Source organism: Sprattus sprattus (genome assembly GCF_963457725.1).
Source record: "Sprattus sprattus genome assembly, chromosome: 17".
Classification (NCBI taxonomy): Eukaryota; Metazoa; Chordata; class Actinopteri; order Clupeiformes; family Clupeidae; genus Sprattus; species Sprattus sprattus.
In genome coordinates this window covers 21,470,163-21,486,823 of record NC_137915.1, presented here as the reverse complement: position 1 = coordinate 21,486,823, position 16,661 = coordinate 21,470,163, and the positions used below count along the sequence as shown (strand labels likewise).

Genomic DNA, 16,661 nt, shown 5'->3' with positions numbered 1-16,661 from the left:
AGTACATGTATTCAAGGTAAAGTGTGATTATATGTTTCCCTAAAAATGTGTTGAACATTAAGTAGCATTCTTAACTCGTGATGATTCTTCTAAGAACCTGGATAGCGGAGTACTTACAGAAGAGCTTGAGTGGGAGTGTGTCAATTCACATGTCAAGATCTGTGACACAAAAACAAACACATATCACAACTCCAAATCAACTCACTGGATGCAGTCAATGGTTCCCTTACTCCTACCAGTCTGGATCAGAAGTAGAAGACAGCAAAACTGTCAAGGGGCCAGTCATCCTTTTTTGTCATGTTTTTAAAACAACATTGTGTTTTAATTCACTATTTCAACTCAAAACAAACACAAATAAATGGCGGAATCTTCACTGAAGTTCAAAAATCCTCAAAGTATAATAGCTCATCAGAATCTCGCCTTTCAAGCCTATAAACACCAAACTATGCACATCCACACCTTGATAATCACTGCATAATGGCATGACATAAAGGCATAATGGCAGACATCACAACTGGTTTGTAATTAAGCAGCTCTTGCAATTTTATTTGTGAGTAAAAAGACAAATTAACCGGCAACAAAGTCACTGACACACACATACAACTCATACAATTTAAGCACGAACAATTTAAACTTCATTTAAACTGCCATTTTACTACACCATGAAAATGACAAACTAAACTGTGTTAGAGCTGAGAAATTTCTGGAATGCCTAATTAAAGAGAAAAAAAAGTGCAATTGTGGTGACAAGTTTGCCAATAAAATCAAAAGCCAAAAAATAACATTGATATTATTAATATCAACTGTGGACAGACAGAATAGGCTACAGTGATAGTGATTGATATAAGGCATGAACAACACAATACACATAGTACATTGACATCAATGCACTTTCACAGTAGGGAATCCATTCATCACTTCTGCTTTCAAAGACAACCTCTGTAACTTTTGGTCATGTGTACTTTGTACCCAACGGACTGGCATGGCCGCTTCATCAATACATTAAGGCATCTCCTGCGCTGGAGTAACAATTATTTATTTTCATTATTAACATTTACAGTGGCACAAATAAATACACAACAGTTCATAAATACAAAAAAATACGACACAGCAAGAGGGATTATCAGGAAATGTTAAGACATATTTCTTTCCTGTTTTACACTAGTTTGGGCCCATCTCTTTTAAGTTCTGTGTTAATGGCAATCAGTGCTGAGATAGCTAATCAAAAAATAACAGCTTGCTGTGTATTTAAAAGGAAAGTTATAAAAGGCTGTAAAACTGAAGTTTCATTGAAAGGTGCAACATGACACACTGTCTCAATGAAATTAAGCATTAAAGATGTATGTTAAGATGCTTGAGATGTATGTTAAGGTTTATACTCTTAGTGATGTGTAATTGTCAAAGCGCTGTGACCCTTGTTCCGTAAATGTTACAAATAAGGCTCTTGTAAATAAATCCACTGATACAAGAGATAAATAAGTGAAAAGAAGTAGAATAGCCCACCAAAAAACTTTGATTCTAAAATTCTCATCATATAACGTTTGGTCTTAAGTGTCTTAATTCTCAAATGACATTGGCGTGTTTTTGTGTATTTAAGTGTATTCGCTTATAGTTGAGGGATCAGGCAGTCAGAGACATGGATGGGAGAGTCTGAGCGTGCTAGCACAGATGCTAACTTCAGAAATACTCTGAAACGTACAGGCATGGTCGTCACCATGGTACCGCCCTCAATCCATAGCCTCAGGGTTCCAATTATAAGAACATCTAGGGAAAAAGCACATCTGCATTCGACAGACATCAGCACAAAAATGAGACAGAAAGAGACCCCTTGTGAGTGAAATTACACCGAAGGAAGGTGTGTTGTGAGTATGTGTGCACGTGCATGTGCGTGTGCGTGTGTGCGTGTGTGTGTGTGTGAGAAATCCTGAGTGCTCATCATGGCAGAATCTTGTCTGCGTTTTTGGAGAGGCTGTGCAATAGAGATTTCTGGAAAGCCTCGTCGGACGCCTCAGGAATGAGGATCTCCAGCAGCAGGTCCCATATGGAGTAAACCAGGTGCCTAAAAAGGAACAGGTGAGACACAATGCAAATGCACAGGTGAGATAAAGGTAATGAAGACAACCCAGACAAGACAGACACGCCTGCCTATGGAGGAGAGGAAGACGTGGCGTTCCTGAATTTTCCATTCCAGCTCATAACGGAACTAGTGGTTCAAACTGATCCCAAAGATCCCAGCTACATTTGTCTCTTACCGCACAAAGTGGAAAAACACTTCACAACTAGGACATACAATTCCAATGGAACATATGACTAGTTTGTGTGGGTGATTAATGGAAAAGGCAAAGCTACCATAGTTCATGGAAAGAAAGGTCACATTCAACCAAATGTTAGGCCATAATCATGGGTAAATTATGTTAATTTTTGTTAAGCATGTTATAAAATCATTTCAGATACATTGTGGCAACAAAGCAAAGTGATTCAAACATCACTATCCGTGCTATGTTTGCGATTCATCACCGTCTCTTGTGAATTATTTCTAACACCTAGCCCACAAAGTTCATTAGTAGAGCTTTGTAATGGTAGTATACAAAAACATCACATAGGATATGACATTACATAACTAGACATAAAAAGGATGATACATTGTCTCTTGGTTTCTCCTTCAGACCTAGTCTGCCAGTGCACCAGCTCATGATTATCATAAATATACAATAACATACACCTCAGCGGTGACCACTAGGCATACAGACATACACACCTGTTTATATGTGGATCCTGCAGAGAGTCCAGCAACGTCTGCCACGAGAGCCTGTACTTCTCAGAGCCCAGTAGGTCAGACACCAAGTCTGCGAAACCAAAAACACAAGGGTCACTATAACAGAACCGCCACTGACATTTTAATGTTTTGTGATTTTGCTATGGAACATTCATTTTCTCTCTATTCTATTGCAAAACCCTGTGTGGGACGAATGTGTGTGTTGTGTGTGTTGTGCGTGTTGTGCCGTGACCCTTAATCAAGATTACAGATCTGTGTTTAAACACATCTCTACTTTAAACACTACATCAGATTCAGAATCAGGTTTCATTGGTCAAGTAAGTTTGCACAAATAAGGAATTTGTCTTGGTACAGTGGCTCTCAGTGTGCTTACACATATTACACTAGATATACATCACAACACAAAATCAATACAACAGTGCAAAACAATACAACAGCACGCTCTCATCAGGCAATACAACCATTGTGTTTTACCAAAGGCAGACTGGTCACATGGGACAGGTCATCACATGGTTCTACAGGGTGAAGCATGCGTGTAGAAGTCGATGTGTTGTGTGTGTGTGTGTGTGTGTGTGTGTGTGTGCCTGTGTGTGTGTGTGCCTGTGTGTGTGTGTGTGTGTGTGTGTGTGTTTGTGTCTGTGTGTGTGTTTGTGTCTGTGTGTGTGTGTGCGTGGATGTCGATGTGTTGTGTGTGTTCACCTGGGAGCAGCTTCATGAGGCAGTGCAGGGAACGCCGCCGGGTGTCCTCCTTCTCCTGGGGGCTGCGCTGGGGCCGGGGCAGGAGAGGGAGGCGGCCCCCGGGCCACACCGCCTCCTGCAGCACCCTCAGGTACGTCACCCAGTACTGGGTGCAGGTCAGATTACACACCTTCACCTCCAGCCACCTACACACACACACACGCAAAAAACACACACACACACACACACACACACACACACACACGCAAAAAACACACACACACACACACGCACACGCCCATACACACGCACATGCACACGCACACACACGTATAATGGAGTTTCACTCAGAACTAGTGTTTACACTCTGAGCAGGGATCATCGGTTCTACCATGTCTTTGCTGCCACCACGTGCTGCTGATGTCTGTCCTTAGTCCTATTGTCTGGTTCAGAGACTGTGACAATAGCTACTACAATTCAAACAACTGACCCTGAAAGTTCCTCCTCCTTGGGAGGACTTGAGACCTTGTTTTGCTTGCAGTCATGCCTGTGCTTATCCAAGGGTTTCAATGATACACCAGGTGTCAGATAGCTTTCCTCGGAGGGCAGGAAGTAGGGTCCGGTGCCAAGTTTGTGCCAAAATGAACAAATACAGACGGGCACTGTGCACTTTAAGGAAAGGAAAACCCCTCCATAATAAAACTGGGACAACATGACCCCTCTTGCCACTTCCTCCTCTTCTGTCAATGTGCACCTCACTAATCTCAGTCACTAATCTCACTCTCTCCCTCACCCACTCTGAGGGCTTTTTTATTTTGACCTGCTCACATAAAAAGCTACAAAAAATGAACGCTCCATGCTCGGCCAGGTGCAACTAGATCTACACTGCAAAGTGGACTGCAGTAGCATGCTTAGCATGGTACCCCTAAACAGAACTGCACAGGCACATTTATATCTAATTTATCTTAAACTTTTGAAGGTTAACTGCAATCATAATTCAATCATGTTCAGAGGCAATTTATAGATATGATGTGATTTAGATAATATGCCGTCTATCATGCACCCCTTAATCTCAGTTAAAAAACAAACAAACTAAAAAAACATATCCAGGTCTGACAAAAATTGATGGCCTGACTTTGCACTGGAAGTGGTAAGCAAATCATCTCTATCATCTATCTTCATGCTGAATACACCCCCTGCTGACACGGCAACTTACGGGGAGGGAAACAATGAGTGATTAAAAAAGCTGAGACACAAAATAATCAAAGTACTAACACAGGATGAACAAAGTATGAACTTTGTCCCCCAGCAGGAGATATAAAGCTGAATTTTCATGCTAACACATTTGAGCCCCACCTCAGAGGGACTCTTTCACTTTTGTAATGTTTTGTTTGTAATGACGGAGTAGATTTTCGCCCCCCCCCCCCCAATATATCAGCAGGAGGTTGTATGTCTGGCTGTATGTTTGTAATGTATGAATATGTAAATGTGACAGGTAATTGACAGAAACTGACAGGTAATTACAAGCAACTTTGCTTCAAGGCCTATTTGTCATCCCTTACGCAATATGTTTTTTAAAATCCACATTACTTATCTTTATATCTTCACATACATAAAGATACTTGAATAATAATATAATAATCAATGAAATCCTAACAGGTTTCTGGAAATTACTGTTTCGACAATCGCTGGACTTGAAATGTCTGTACATGACTGCTGATGTGTACAGGGATGTGACACACATCGGGTGTGACCGTACCTGTCGATGAGGGTGCCAAAGAGAAGCCTGATGGCTTTCTGGACGTTCTCTGTACACAGCCAGGTCCACTGCTCCCTCAGCAGCATACACAATAGGTTAAGGGCCACGTCAGCTACTGTCGACTCCAACACTGCTGCTGGGACAGTCATACATAAACACAGACACAGACACAGACACACACACACACACACACACACACACACACACAAAACACACATAAAACACACATAAAACACAGACAAACACACACACACACACACAAAACATCCATTCATATATTCACATAGTCCCTGTACTGCATGAAAATTGTACATGTATATATTAGACATACCACCCTTATGGATTAAAAGATGACTGTGTTTGCGTACCTTCACTTCATTTAAGAAATTGAAACACAGAGCATGTGTCACAAAAAGATTCAAAACTTGTTTGAAGAGAGATGATAGAATGCCAAAACAGGGACACATTTGAGGGTGTGACCTCTCAGCAAGATCTGAAATCACAAGTGTTTGACTACACCGCCCTCTAGTGTGAGTACAAAGACATTGCTGCAGTTCATGAAGATCTCCTCATGAAGATCTTTAGTCTTTGTTTCTTCATTACACCAAGTTGTCCGAATAGTTATATCTCTGTTATCACATAACATAATCTGAGAAAATACAAATAGAATGCTGTATTGACACAGTAATACTGGGACTAGAAAAACTAGCTATATTAAGGCAAAGTGGGGCACAGCACTTGCAGTGCTTCATAAAATTTCATAGACAGTTTTGACAGGGGCCAACAGATGGGAAAGGCTAAGCATGGGAGGCTTCACAAGGCCTAAGCTAGCTAGGTACAGTAATAAACAAACAAACAAGACAGAGACAGACAGACAAAACCCCACTTGAACTTACTTGAACTGGGAGTTGTGGGACGTTCACTGTCCTGTCCCTCTATCTTCATTCCAAGGCTTCCCTCCCCCTTAGTAGCGGGCTCCTGTAAACAAGTCTTCCCCACAAGAACCTCCCGTTCCTCAATGAAGGTCTCCAGTCCATCCATAGAAAGGCTGTTGAACACCTGTCAAATGTATGGACAAAAGAGAACAACATCTACCTTTAAGAACCTCCCTTCTTAACTTGCACTTCTACTAGTACTTAACTTGCACTTACAGCAGTAACATTCCTGCACCTTTTTTCTATTTCTTATGTAAAATAGTATTTATTGTAACACCAGGTCTCTATTGCTCGTAGCTTGACTCTTCTCTCCCTTGTATGTCGCTTTGGACAAAAGCGTCTGCTAAATGACTAAATGTAGAAATGTAATGTAACATCATCTCATCTCCCGAATAATGAGCTGTATTCAAAACAGACACAGACACAGACACAGACACAGACACAGACACAGACACAGACACACACCTCTTGGCTTCTTTAAAATAGCTGCAGTAAAAATAAGGCAGTAGGCTACACTTTTCAGATTACATGCAGGGAAAAAATAAATATTTATCACAAAGCAGTTCAAACATTTTGAATAATCTGAATAACCGTGGTGGGGTCTACATACCGTGCTCTCCTCATCGAAGCAGTACAGCACTTTGGGCATGATATCTGTGACTATCAGAGCAGGAGCCGTTTTACTGGAGAACCTCAGTCGAGACCTGGACACAAAGACAGATGAATGCGCCTTTCTCTGTCCTCTTTCCCTTTCTGTCTTTCTTTCTCTTTCCCTTTCTTTATTCCTTTATTCATCCGAACCAGGTTTGTCTTAAGAGCGGTTGGGTATACCATGCGCATATCTGGACAATTTATTAGAAATATACCAATGGTAAGAGCCTCTATAGTGCCATACATACTTAGATTTCTTGTCGGATGGCAGTTTGCCGTCTGTCTCCGCCTCAATGTCGTCCGTGGGACTCTGCGGCTCTGACCGAGGGAACGCCGTCTTCAGAGTCTCCACTATGGCATTCATCACTATCTGTCTCATCACAGCACCACATCACACAGAGAGATACCTTTCTTAACTCGAAAACAAGAGGAAGTCTTTCAAACGTAATGTGCAGATGCATTCTCTTGTGTGTAACCCTGTTTGACAATACAGTTTTCTATTTCTTTAAATCCCAAATCCAAACCGATGTTACCTAGTATACATACTTGTGACAAACCATGTACCTTGTCTATACGTGACACAATGAAGGGCTTCTTCACAAAGGCAATCCTTGCATCCGTGTTAAGTGCGAGAAACTCTTGCATTTCATCACTATTGGCAGTTTCTGGGATGGCACAGAGTTGCTATGAAAGACAAAAACCAGTTAATGTACGCAAGACACAAGTCAAATCAATCACTAGTGAAAATAAGGTCTGCAACACATAGGACATCTTTGGAAGACAGCACGAAGTCAAAAGGAATTTTCTGATCATCCCAGAACAATAACATAGTATTGAGAACTATATACACATACAAGTTCTAGGGACTTACTCATTAAATACTGGTAACAGCAAATTGGAGAAATCAAAAACATTTTTTGTGCAACCTCCCTTGAAAACACTTAAATAGTTAGATATAGTTAAATGTACTGGGCAGGGTGGTTGTTTCATACACCTTGGAGAACTTGCCACAGTTCCTCAGTGGATTTAAACTGAACTTGCCAAAGTTCCTCAGTGGATTTAAACTGAACTTGCCAAAGTTCCTCAGTGGATTTAAACTGAACTTGCCAAAGTTCCTCAGTGGATTTAAACTGAACTTGACACTTCTGAGCTGAAACTGATGGCCTTAAGTTTTTCAATATGCAATGGGGTCTGTTTCTTTTTTACTCTCTTTCTTTTAAGGCGTATAAATGTCTCACTGGAATACTTAACTTTTTTCAAAAAGACTATCATATTTCCTATTGACACCTTATGGAAAAAAGGATAGAAACTAAACGTCTAACTCTTACACAAATATTTAGTAAAACAACTAACGTAAAATAAATATTTTTAAATTATGGAGAATTCAATGATAACAATGGTTAAAAACAGAGAAAAAAGGCACCAAACCTTAATAAAATTTTCAAGCAAACTTTTCCTGGCTTCAACTCGATCATTGTCCATGTTTCCAAACGGTAAATCTGGAAAGATCTTCTTTGGCCCTTTAACATCTATGAAAACAATGAAAAGCTACGTAAGACAGCTGGTCCAATGTATTATTATCACACGGTGTGACCCACATGGCAGCCTCATACAACTCATGAATGCTTCGAACTATGGCAGACTCACTTTTAATGATCTTGCGGAACTCTGGTTTCTCTTCCAAACGGGTTTGCAGGTTTAGAAATTCGCTGTACCTGCGGTTCACCATGTGATAAGCCACAGGCTGCACAATGCATGGGTTGTCTGAGTCCAGCGCAGTTTCATACTGCAACAGTTACAAAAGCAAAAGCAGACATGCATGATTATTACAACCAAATAAGAAAAAAAAATCCCTCAAATGATATTTCTGATCAAATGAGTGATCAGTTTTTTTGGTTAATTAGATCTTTTACTAAAACATCTATTACTATAACATCTATGACAGCTATTACTGTGCAGTCATTAGAAAATGATCTGCTTGGCTAACTCAAGAAATCCACACCAATTGGTTCTCAATGACATGTCGACCAATGTCCATTATCTCTGTTCAATATGAACAAATAAACTAAGATACACATGCTGTGGAGGGATACTCACTTTCACAGTGTAGAGCGTGTAAGGATGGGAGCCAGTGCCTCTGTGCTCCTTGGCTGTTATGGTCCCGGTGATGCGGAGGTTCTGGATGATGATTGGGCCTTCGGGGCTGCTGAGGGGGTCAAAGCTGAAAGAACCCAGCGGCATCATCCCTGTAGTAGGTGAGGAGGCCAGCAGAGGCATGGTCACGGACAGCTCGTTGGGGCACGGCGCCACCACCACCCCTCTTGCCTGCTGCTGATCCAAGCCCTGCGTGCTCTTTTCCGCAGCAGAGTATTCTTCCCCCAGCTCGTGGAGGCTGCAGAAGCTGGACGTTTCTTCAGTCCTCCCCAGATCCGACATGGAGGCCCTGGGCTCCTCTGAGACTAGAACCTTAGGGCAGGACCGATCAGCCATGCCTGAAAACTCAGGTAGGTCGTCCTCCAGGTCTGTGATGCTGTCCACCATAATGGCGTCGTCTTTCGTCTTGTCTGTGAGGTCGTACATTGGACTGATGAGGAGGAGGGACTCCGTGGAGTGATTCTTGAGCCCAGTGAGAGGGGAGTCGAGGTCAGAGTCATTCTCCTGATAGAAGGGGTTGGACTTGCCGGGTCTCAGAAAATCCATTGGCCGCCGTACAACGGGAGAGGGTCCTGCAGTGAACCCATTCACTTGCTTTGAAGGGTCCTCGTCTGTGTCCAGGTGAGAGCCGTTCTCTTCCAAGTCCAGGATTTCTGCAGCAGGCTTCTTAGCGGTGGGGGTTTCCGCTTTACTGGAGCCATCCAGATTGTCGGGGAATTTCAGGAGAGGAGGCACCTCGGTCTCCTGCAAAGGTGTTTTTGTGGGCATTTCAACTGGGAGGATTTTCAGGGGATTGGGGGGCTTTGGGACCGGATCGACAGACTTAGCGAGGATTTCCACAATCATCATGTTGAGCCAGTCCGGGTCTGAGAGTTTTGTAATGAGGGGCAAGAGGACGTTGCAGGTGATGAGCTCCCCCACCACAAATCTTCCTGTCCGCGTCTCAAGATGGGGCGATGGAACAAGTACATGCAAAAGCAAGTCCACAATTGCCCTGGCGTAATTGACTTCAGCGGCAGAACTCTTAAGAGCTGGGTGAGGTGGGTTCTCATTAGAGTAGAGTTTCCAGATATTGTCTTGGGAGTTGCCATCTTGCTGATTTTGTGTATCCACCATATTTTTTTTAGCCCTCATGTAGCTTTGAAGATGACATGCGATCAGGTCCAAGACCCTCTGTGTTAAGGCTTTTGTGTCCACCTTCTTGCTTCGAAGCTTCAGCTCCATTGCCATGGAGATCATTGCTCTCTGCACCTCGTTCTCAAACTCATGCTCTGGGGACACAGTGCAGTACCAAGATGACACAAAGTCTCGGATGATCTTGCAAACAGTGTTTTCGATCTCATGGTCAAGCAGCCGCTCGCTTTCCTCTGAGGAGGAAATCCTCTCGATGGTGACGAACCGCTCCAGATGAACAACTCTGTTTGAACTAAGGATCACCTGAGATCCAAGCCAGGCACCCAGTACAACTAGGAAACTTGTGAATATACACAGAAGCCACACATTCACCAGCAAATGGAACAAGACCATCCAGGCCAAGAAAGCTCCAATGCCCAACAGCCTTCTCTGGCCCAGCATGTCAACAAAGCTCCATAGCTGAGCAGTGGGATCAGCTAGAGAAGACATGTTGAAGACCCTGAAAAAAAAAGTTTTAAAATCACGAATTAAAGTCAGTGTTGGGAATTAGGCATGTAGCTGGTTGTGTAGTATAATTTAGCTTGACAGTTCAAGGGGACAGGTCTTGAGCACCATCTGTGGCATTTTACACAAGCAATTCTACGAGAACAAAGGGAATGCTGGTCAAAACTGGGTACAAATCACCATATATGGTCGACATACTATTTTTACTCATGGTGGTCAGAAGTGGTAGGTAAAGATAATCAACCCAAACACAACGGGTCTCTCAGCTAGGTGTCGGGACGGTCAGCTCAATAGGGTCGAATTAAATAACAAACACTATCTAATAGAGAAAATTCCTTGTTAACCCCAGAGCATGATCTAACTTGCCATTTCAATTAGCAACACGCAAGTGGACTAGCCTAAAGAATATCGTTAAGATGATTATTCGTAACTTCACCTCCAGAGTAGATCAGTTACAAATTAAAGTGTGTAACCACATGTCTAGTTGGTAATATCGCTCAATAGTTAGATTGCTTACCACCTACTGTTAACTAGCGAGCTAGCCACCGCTACATCGTACAGGTCAATACGGCAAGCTACCCCTACTCTTATTCTAAAATGGAAATAGGAAATAAACCGAACTACAGGAAAAACAACATCACGACCCATTTTACTACTGGGTTTGTGTGGACACACTCACAGCTCACCACACTTACCTTATTCGCTGGCTGTCATGAACAATATTAAGAACAAATATCCTGTCTTTAACGTCATTCCGAGCAGCAGCATCTTTAACAGTCGTTTTTGTTTACATATTTTGCCAAACATTTTTGTCTTCTTCTATGGTTTCACATAGATTGGACACAACGTATTACTGCCACCTGCTGTACTGTTGGAGTTTTGAGGATTGGGAAATGTTACAGTGAAAGTTCTTTGCCTGAATTTCAATGGTCCTTTCTATGTAACGTGTACTATATAACAGATAGAGAATTACATGAGGATTGTAGTGAAGTACACACAGCACACACTAGATGCATTGCTGAAGTTTAAAAAATACTCACATTGATGTGATGTACTCTTCATTTTGATGCAGGAATCCAAGGCATTTTGCGTGCTTTGTAACTGTTGTTATGGGGATACATTTTTTTTTCTACTTTGACAGACATCCTTTTTCTTAACAACTTGCGGCCTTCACAGTATTTTCTAAAAAAAAAAAAAAAAAAAAAGGACTGTGAAACCTACTCCATTGTACTTCATTTTGGATTTCAGTGACCTAGAGAGTGTTTGGCCAGCAATAGTGTGATGAGAGATTAAATATTTTTTCATCTGGCTTTTATCTGGCACGGTAATCTTTTTGGCTTAATTGGACATTCTATCCCCATTCCACTACTGGACGTTTTGCGTTAGTTGATGTGTTTAGTACTATGGTGACAATGTTGTCTCATCCTTGAGAGCATCTATCACGACTGAAACTACGATCCTCAATAGGTCACATCTGAATCTTAATGTGATTCCTGAGTTGATCATGTACTACCTGCTTGTCTGATGAGCATCTATTGTCTTTGTCTTTTCTCTGCAGGGAACATCTCGTTCGTGGTACCTCCGTGCTGGAATGATCTACCTAGTGCTGTCCCTTCCAGTGACGTGACAACCATGGTACATTTAAAAAGTGTTTCAAAACTCACCTTTTAAAAACATTATCTGTCTAATTAGTTTTAAATTTAAATTTGTTATATTAAAGGCATACTTTATATTAATATAGTTGAATATAATAATAGCTTTGAAATAAGTATTTTTTTTTATCATTATTATTCATAATGATTAGATTTACATTTAAATTTGTATTTTGAACTGTTACTTTAATGTGTGTAAGGTTTATTTTATAATAGTTTGTATGTCACTTTGGACAAAGCGTCTGCTAAACACCTTAACCATAACCATAATATTTATAATCCAATAGTGTATCTCTTATCCTCTGTGTTCTTCCGTACGTTAAACTGCCTTATCTACCAAGTGTCTAGAAATGGAATCACATTATTAGCCAAACCAATGTTTATTTTGCTTATTATTGTCCTTTGAGTCTCCTTAACCAACCACAAAATTCCTCAGTTGATAATTCCAATGATATCCCTGCTGATCTATTGTTGTGAACCCTGAAATGATCATTTGATTAACAAAGCATTTCAGGTGATTGATTGATAAGAAAATGAGGTATGTTAATGAACAGAGAGAAATGCTCTAATCTAATTTGTTCAGAGTGGTTGAACCTGGAGCCGGCGTGGGAACAGATTTATCACTGGACAGAAGAGCCCACACACACATGGCTGTGTCATTACTCTGTGTGCAATTTCACAGGTCCTGCTTCATCCGTGAAGCCTTTTTGAGCTGCACTCCCTATATAAAGCTAATCGCCTCTCTCAGTGGTTTCAGATGTTTTTACATGGTTGACAAAAGTGCCTGGAAGAGTTGCCTTTGATGCAGGTGAGATACCCTTTCTTTCATCTCACAGAATAATGCACACTTGTGGGAAAATAAATGAAAGCTGGGCGACTTGAAGATTCATAGGATGACGCTATAGTGAGACATACAGACTGTCATTTTGATAGTTAATTTGATTTTAGGCTTTTCTCTTCACCAATGCTCCAGGCTTTCACACACCCTCGGAGTCGCACACCTAAGAGGAAGCGGACACGGAGCAAGATGTCACAGAGCTGGATGTTTTGTCGTTACGGTAAGGAAGGCGCAATACTGAGATCTTATATATATTCTTTAAAACAGAGCTGCAACCTGAGGAATCATCATCAGCTGTTTTAGAGATAACACACCATAATGACTGCAATAAAGAGAACATTCACAGTATACTGTATATTACTTGACCTGATTAAAAATGTCAGCTTTCACAGTTTATTAGTAAAAGTCCTTGTGCATTCTTATTTGCTAAAGTCTTTACAGCAATATATGTTGTATAATAAAGCACAAACCAGTGAAATGAGAAAAAAAAGCTATTCATTAATTTCATAAAACTAAATAAAACACTGCACTCTAATGATCAAGGATTATGACATGATAAATATATTTAGGAATGAGATAAGGATTGAGCCACCAAGCATAGGATGGTTGTAGAAGGAGGTGCTTACTATTTGATGTCAACCATTATGTTTGGAACAAGAAAGTTATTATGTCTCACTTTCCTCAGTAGCTCCTCCCTCTCTAACACCACACAGGGAGACCCATGGCAGTTGTACTATAAATGAAAGAGAGCCATCAAAGAGCTGTGTTCAAATTGTTTCTTCCTATAGCGCCAGTTGCAGTTGTACTCATCATCATCTTCAGCGTGAAGGGTTACATCGAAGACCCGCTCCTGTCCTGCCTGCAGGATCCTGACTACAATGAACTTCTTGAAATTATAAACCAAGGTCTCCCTTTAACCAAAACTCCTTACCATGTGGCTATTGTCGGTGGGGGGATTGCGGGACTTACTGCAGCTAAGCTCTTAGAAGATGCTGGACACAAGGTTTGTTCGTTAGCCCATGTACAACACGCTGCTGTTTATATAGTTCCCTCTGTGTTGTCAGCATTATCTTTGATGAAGATGTCCACTGACTTGTCTTGTGTATAATCAGGTGACCATCATTGAAGCAAATCATCGCTTAGGTGGCAGAGTGGAGACCCATCGGAATGAGAGGGAGGGCTGGTATGCTGAGTTAGGAGCCATGAGGATCCCCAGCTTCCACAAGTGAGCAGACAGTCATGTCATTCCACATAACATGAGCAGGGGGTTGTGGGTGTCTCCCCCCACAAAACAAATTCAATACAACTAGCTTAGTTATACATACACTTATTTACTTCTTAAGTAATTATCCAACGTACTTATATTATGTTATTATAAAACACAATCTTAAGAGTATATCCATAATGTTGATGTATTTAAAAAGTAAAAGTAGTCTTAAATCGTTGATAAGGCCCTTTTCAAACAAAGCATTGAATGCACTGAAGGCATGTTTGTTTTTATTTCAGGATTCTGTTATCTCTGGTTGCTAAATTAGGATTGCAGCTTAATACCTTTATTCAGGATGATGAAAACACGTTTTACTATGTCAATGGGCTACTCCAAAGAACTTCCACTGTGAAGGAAAACCCAGATGTTCTAAGATACCCTCTCAATGACACTGAAAAGGGAAAGTCAGCCGGTCAACTTTTTGATATGGCACTATGGAAGGTAAATGGTACTATCCTCCTATGTAAATACTGCCATCCCGCAACATAAAGTGACCTGAAGGATGCCATACCTTTGAGCAGAGAATTAATGAATATTCCAATTCTGAACACAGATAAGAGACGACTTAAACACCATTGGCTGCAATTCTGTGATGGAAAAATATGATTCCTACTCAGTAAAGGTAAACTCTATCTATTTACCCACTGAGAACAGATATATTACTTCACAGAATAACTTCACATAACTTCTAACATTGCATTCATTTAATGATTTAATTATTTTATTCTATTCCCTACGTTTGTGTTGTCTGATTAGGGTTAGATGTTAAAAAGTATGGAAACAAATCTAACATCTCTGTACCTGTAATGCAGGACTTCTGCCACTGAATGCAATTCATTCGGTGGCCTGTCTCTTATGATATCTGGTCCTTCTTATACAATATGCATAATATTTCTGCATAAACAGATGTAGTTAATGATCCTTTAACGGTCCGTTTCCATTTTCAGGAATATTTGGTGAAAGAGGCTAACCTGAGCCGAGGAGCCCTAAGAATGATAGGAGACATCCTGAATGAGAACAGTATTTTCTATACAGCACTTACAGAGATGCTGTACATTCAGTCGGATATAAATGACAATATTGTGTAAGTTTCAATTTTAATAAGGATGAATGACTTCTGTGAATAACATGATTATGTGGCAATACCTTAACTTATTTGTCTGTTTTCAGGTATTACGAAATCACCGGTGGCTCTGATCTCCTCACAAAAGCAATGACTGATATGCTCAATAGCACAATCCTTTTCAATTCAAAGGTCAAACGTGTAACCCAGTCTGACAACAATGTGACTGTAACATACCAAGATTGGCGCAACCCCTCCTCTCTTACAAATATCACAGTTGACTATGTTTTGCTGACTGCATCAGCAAAAGCCACATTGTTTGTCGAATTTCAGCCTGCCTTGTCGAACCTCAAGATGGAGGCCCTACGCTCTGTACACTACACCAGCTCCACAAAAGTAGTGCTCAGTTTTAGCGAGAGGTTCTGGGAAAAGGATGGCATTAGAGGTGGGAAGTCCATCACTGATCTGCCCTCTCGCTTCATCTACTACCCCAGCCATGGGTTCTCTGGGAAGGGAGGGGCCATCTTGGCGTCCTACACGTGCTCCGACGATTCCGCACTGTTCCAGGCAGTAAGGGATGACGACCTTATGGAAACAGTGCTGAATGACTTGGTGAAGATCCATGGTGAGGGTGTACGCAGTCTGTGCACAGGAGGCGTGGTCAAAAAGTGGGGTCTGGACCCCTTCAGCCTGGGAGCCTTTGCGATTTACACTCCTTACCAGCAGACGGACTATGCCTCAGTTTTGTTCAACAGCGAGAAAAGGATTCATTTTGCAGGGGAGCATACAGCCACTCCACATGCCTGGATTGAAACTGCAATGAAATCTGCCATCAGAGCTGCCAGAAACATTAACAAACCGGCAGTTTAAGATAACGACAAAGAGTATTTAATGTTTGACTCAGCTCTTTTAAGAAAACCCCACCATTAATGCCATGCCAACGCTTTGTCACTAACTATACACTGCATCTGTTCAAAATGTCTGTTTTATTGGGACAATCTGGTTTGTTTGGAACTATGACTATATATATACTGTATATATATATATAATGTATTCAGATGAATGAAAAATGTGTGAAACTAAATATCAAACAAGCAGCTGAAATAAACTGCTTAAGTCTTTCTGAAACTTCAAAGTCTCAAACTGCAAAGTGATTACCTAATTGAAGCTTTATATTATGCTACAGTAGAGAAAGGTGGAAGTAAGATAAGTAAGTGAGTAAGTTGACCCAACACCTGTATCTGGGCAAC

At 41.1% G+C, this 16,661-nt stretch overlaps 2 protein-coding genes across 3 annotated transcripts; one reads left to right on the top strand and one right to left on the bottom strand.

Moving 5' to 3' along the window:
- Positions 1-692: 692 nt before the first annotated feature.
- snx19b (sorting nexin 19b) lies at positions 693-10,576 on the bottom strand (the record flags this gene model as incomplete). 2 transcript variants are annotated; one of them, XM_080855390.1, is made up of 11 exons in its annotated part: positions 693-2,059; positions 2,759-2,846; positions 3,476-3,660; positions 5,214-5,349; positions 6,110-6,272; positions 6,759-6,852; positions 7,048-7,169; positions 7,364-7,483; positions 8,228-8,328; positions 8,447-8,585; positions 8,897-10,576. In XM_080855390.1, the coding sequence occupies 11 exons, from the start codon at positions 10,574-10,576 to the stop codon at positions 1,936-1,938; spliced, it is 2,952 nt and encodes a 983-aa protein (XP_080711516.1). In that variant the 3' UTR covers positions 693-1,935. The 2 variants fall into 2 exon arrangements, with proteins under 2 accessions (XP_080711516.1, XP_080711517.1); XM_080855391.1 differs by having other exon boundaries at positions 5,214-5,346; positions 8,897-10,507.
- A 2,631-nt stretch (positions 10,577-13,207) lies between these two features.
- il4i1 (interleukin 4 induced 1) lies at positions 13,208-16,281 on the top strand (the record flags this gene model as incomplete). The annotated part of the gene is made up of 7 exons (XM_080855495.1): positions 13,208-13,301; positions 13,870-14,084; positions 14,194-14,306; positions 14,588-14,789; positions 14,902-14,970; positions 15,296-15,432; positions 15,519-16,281. The coding sequence occupies 7 exons, from the start codon at positions 13,208-13,210 to the stop codon at positions 16,279-16,281; spliced, it is 1,593 nt and encodes a 530-aa protein (XP_080711621.1).
- Between the last annotated feature and the right edge of the window lie 380 nt (positions 16,282-16,661).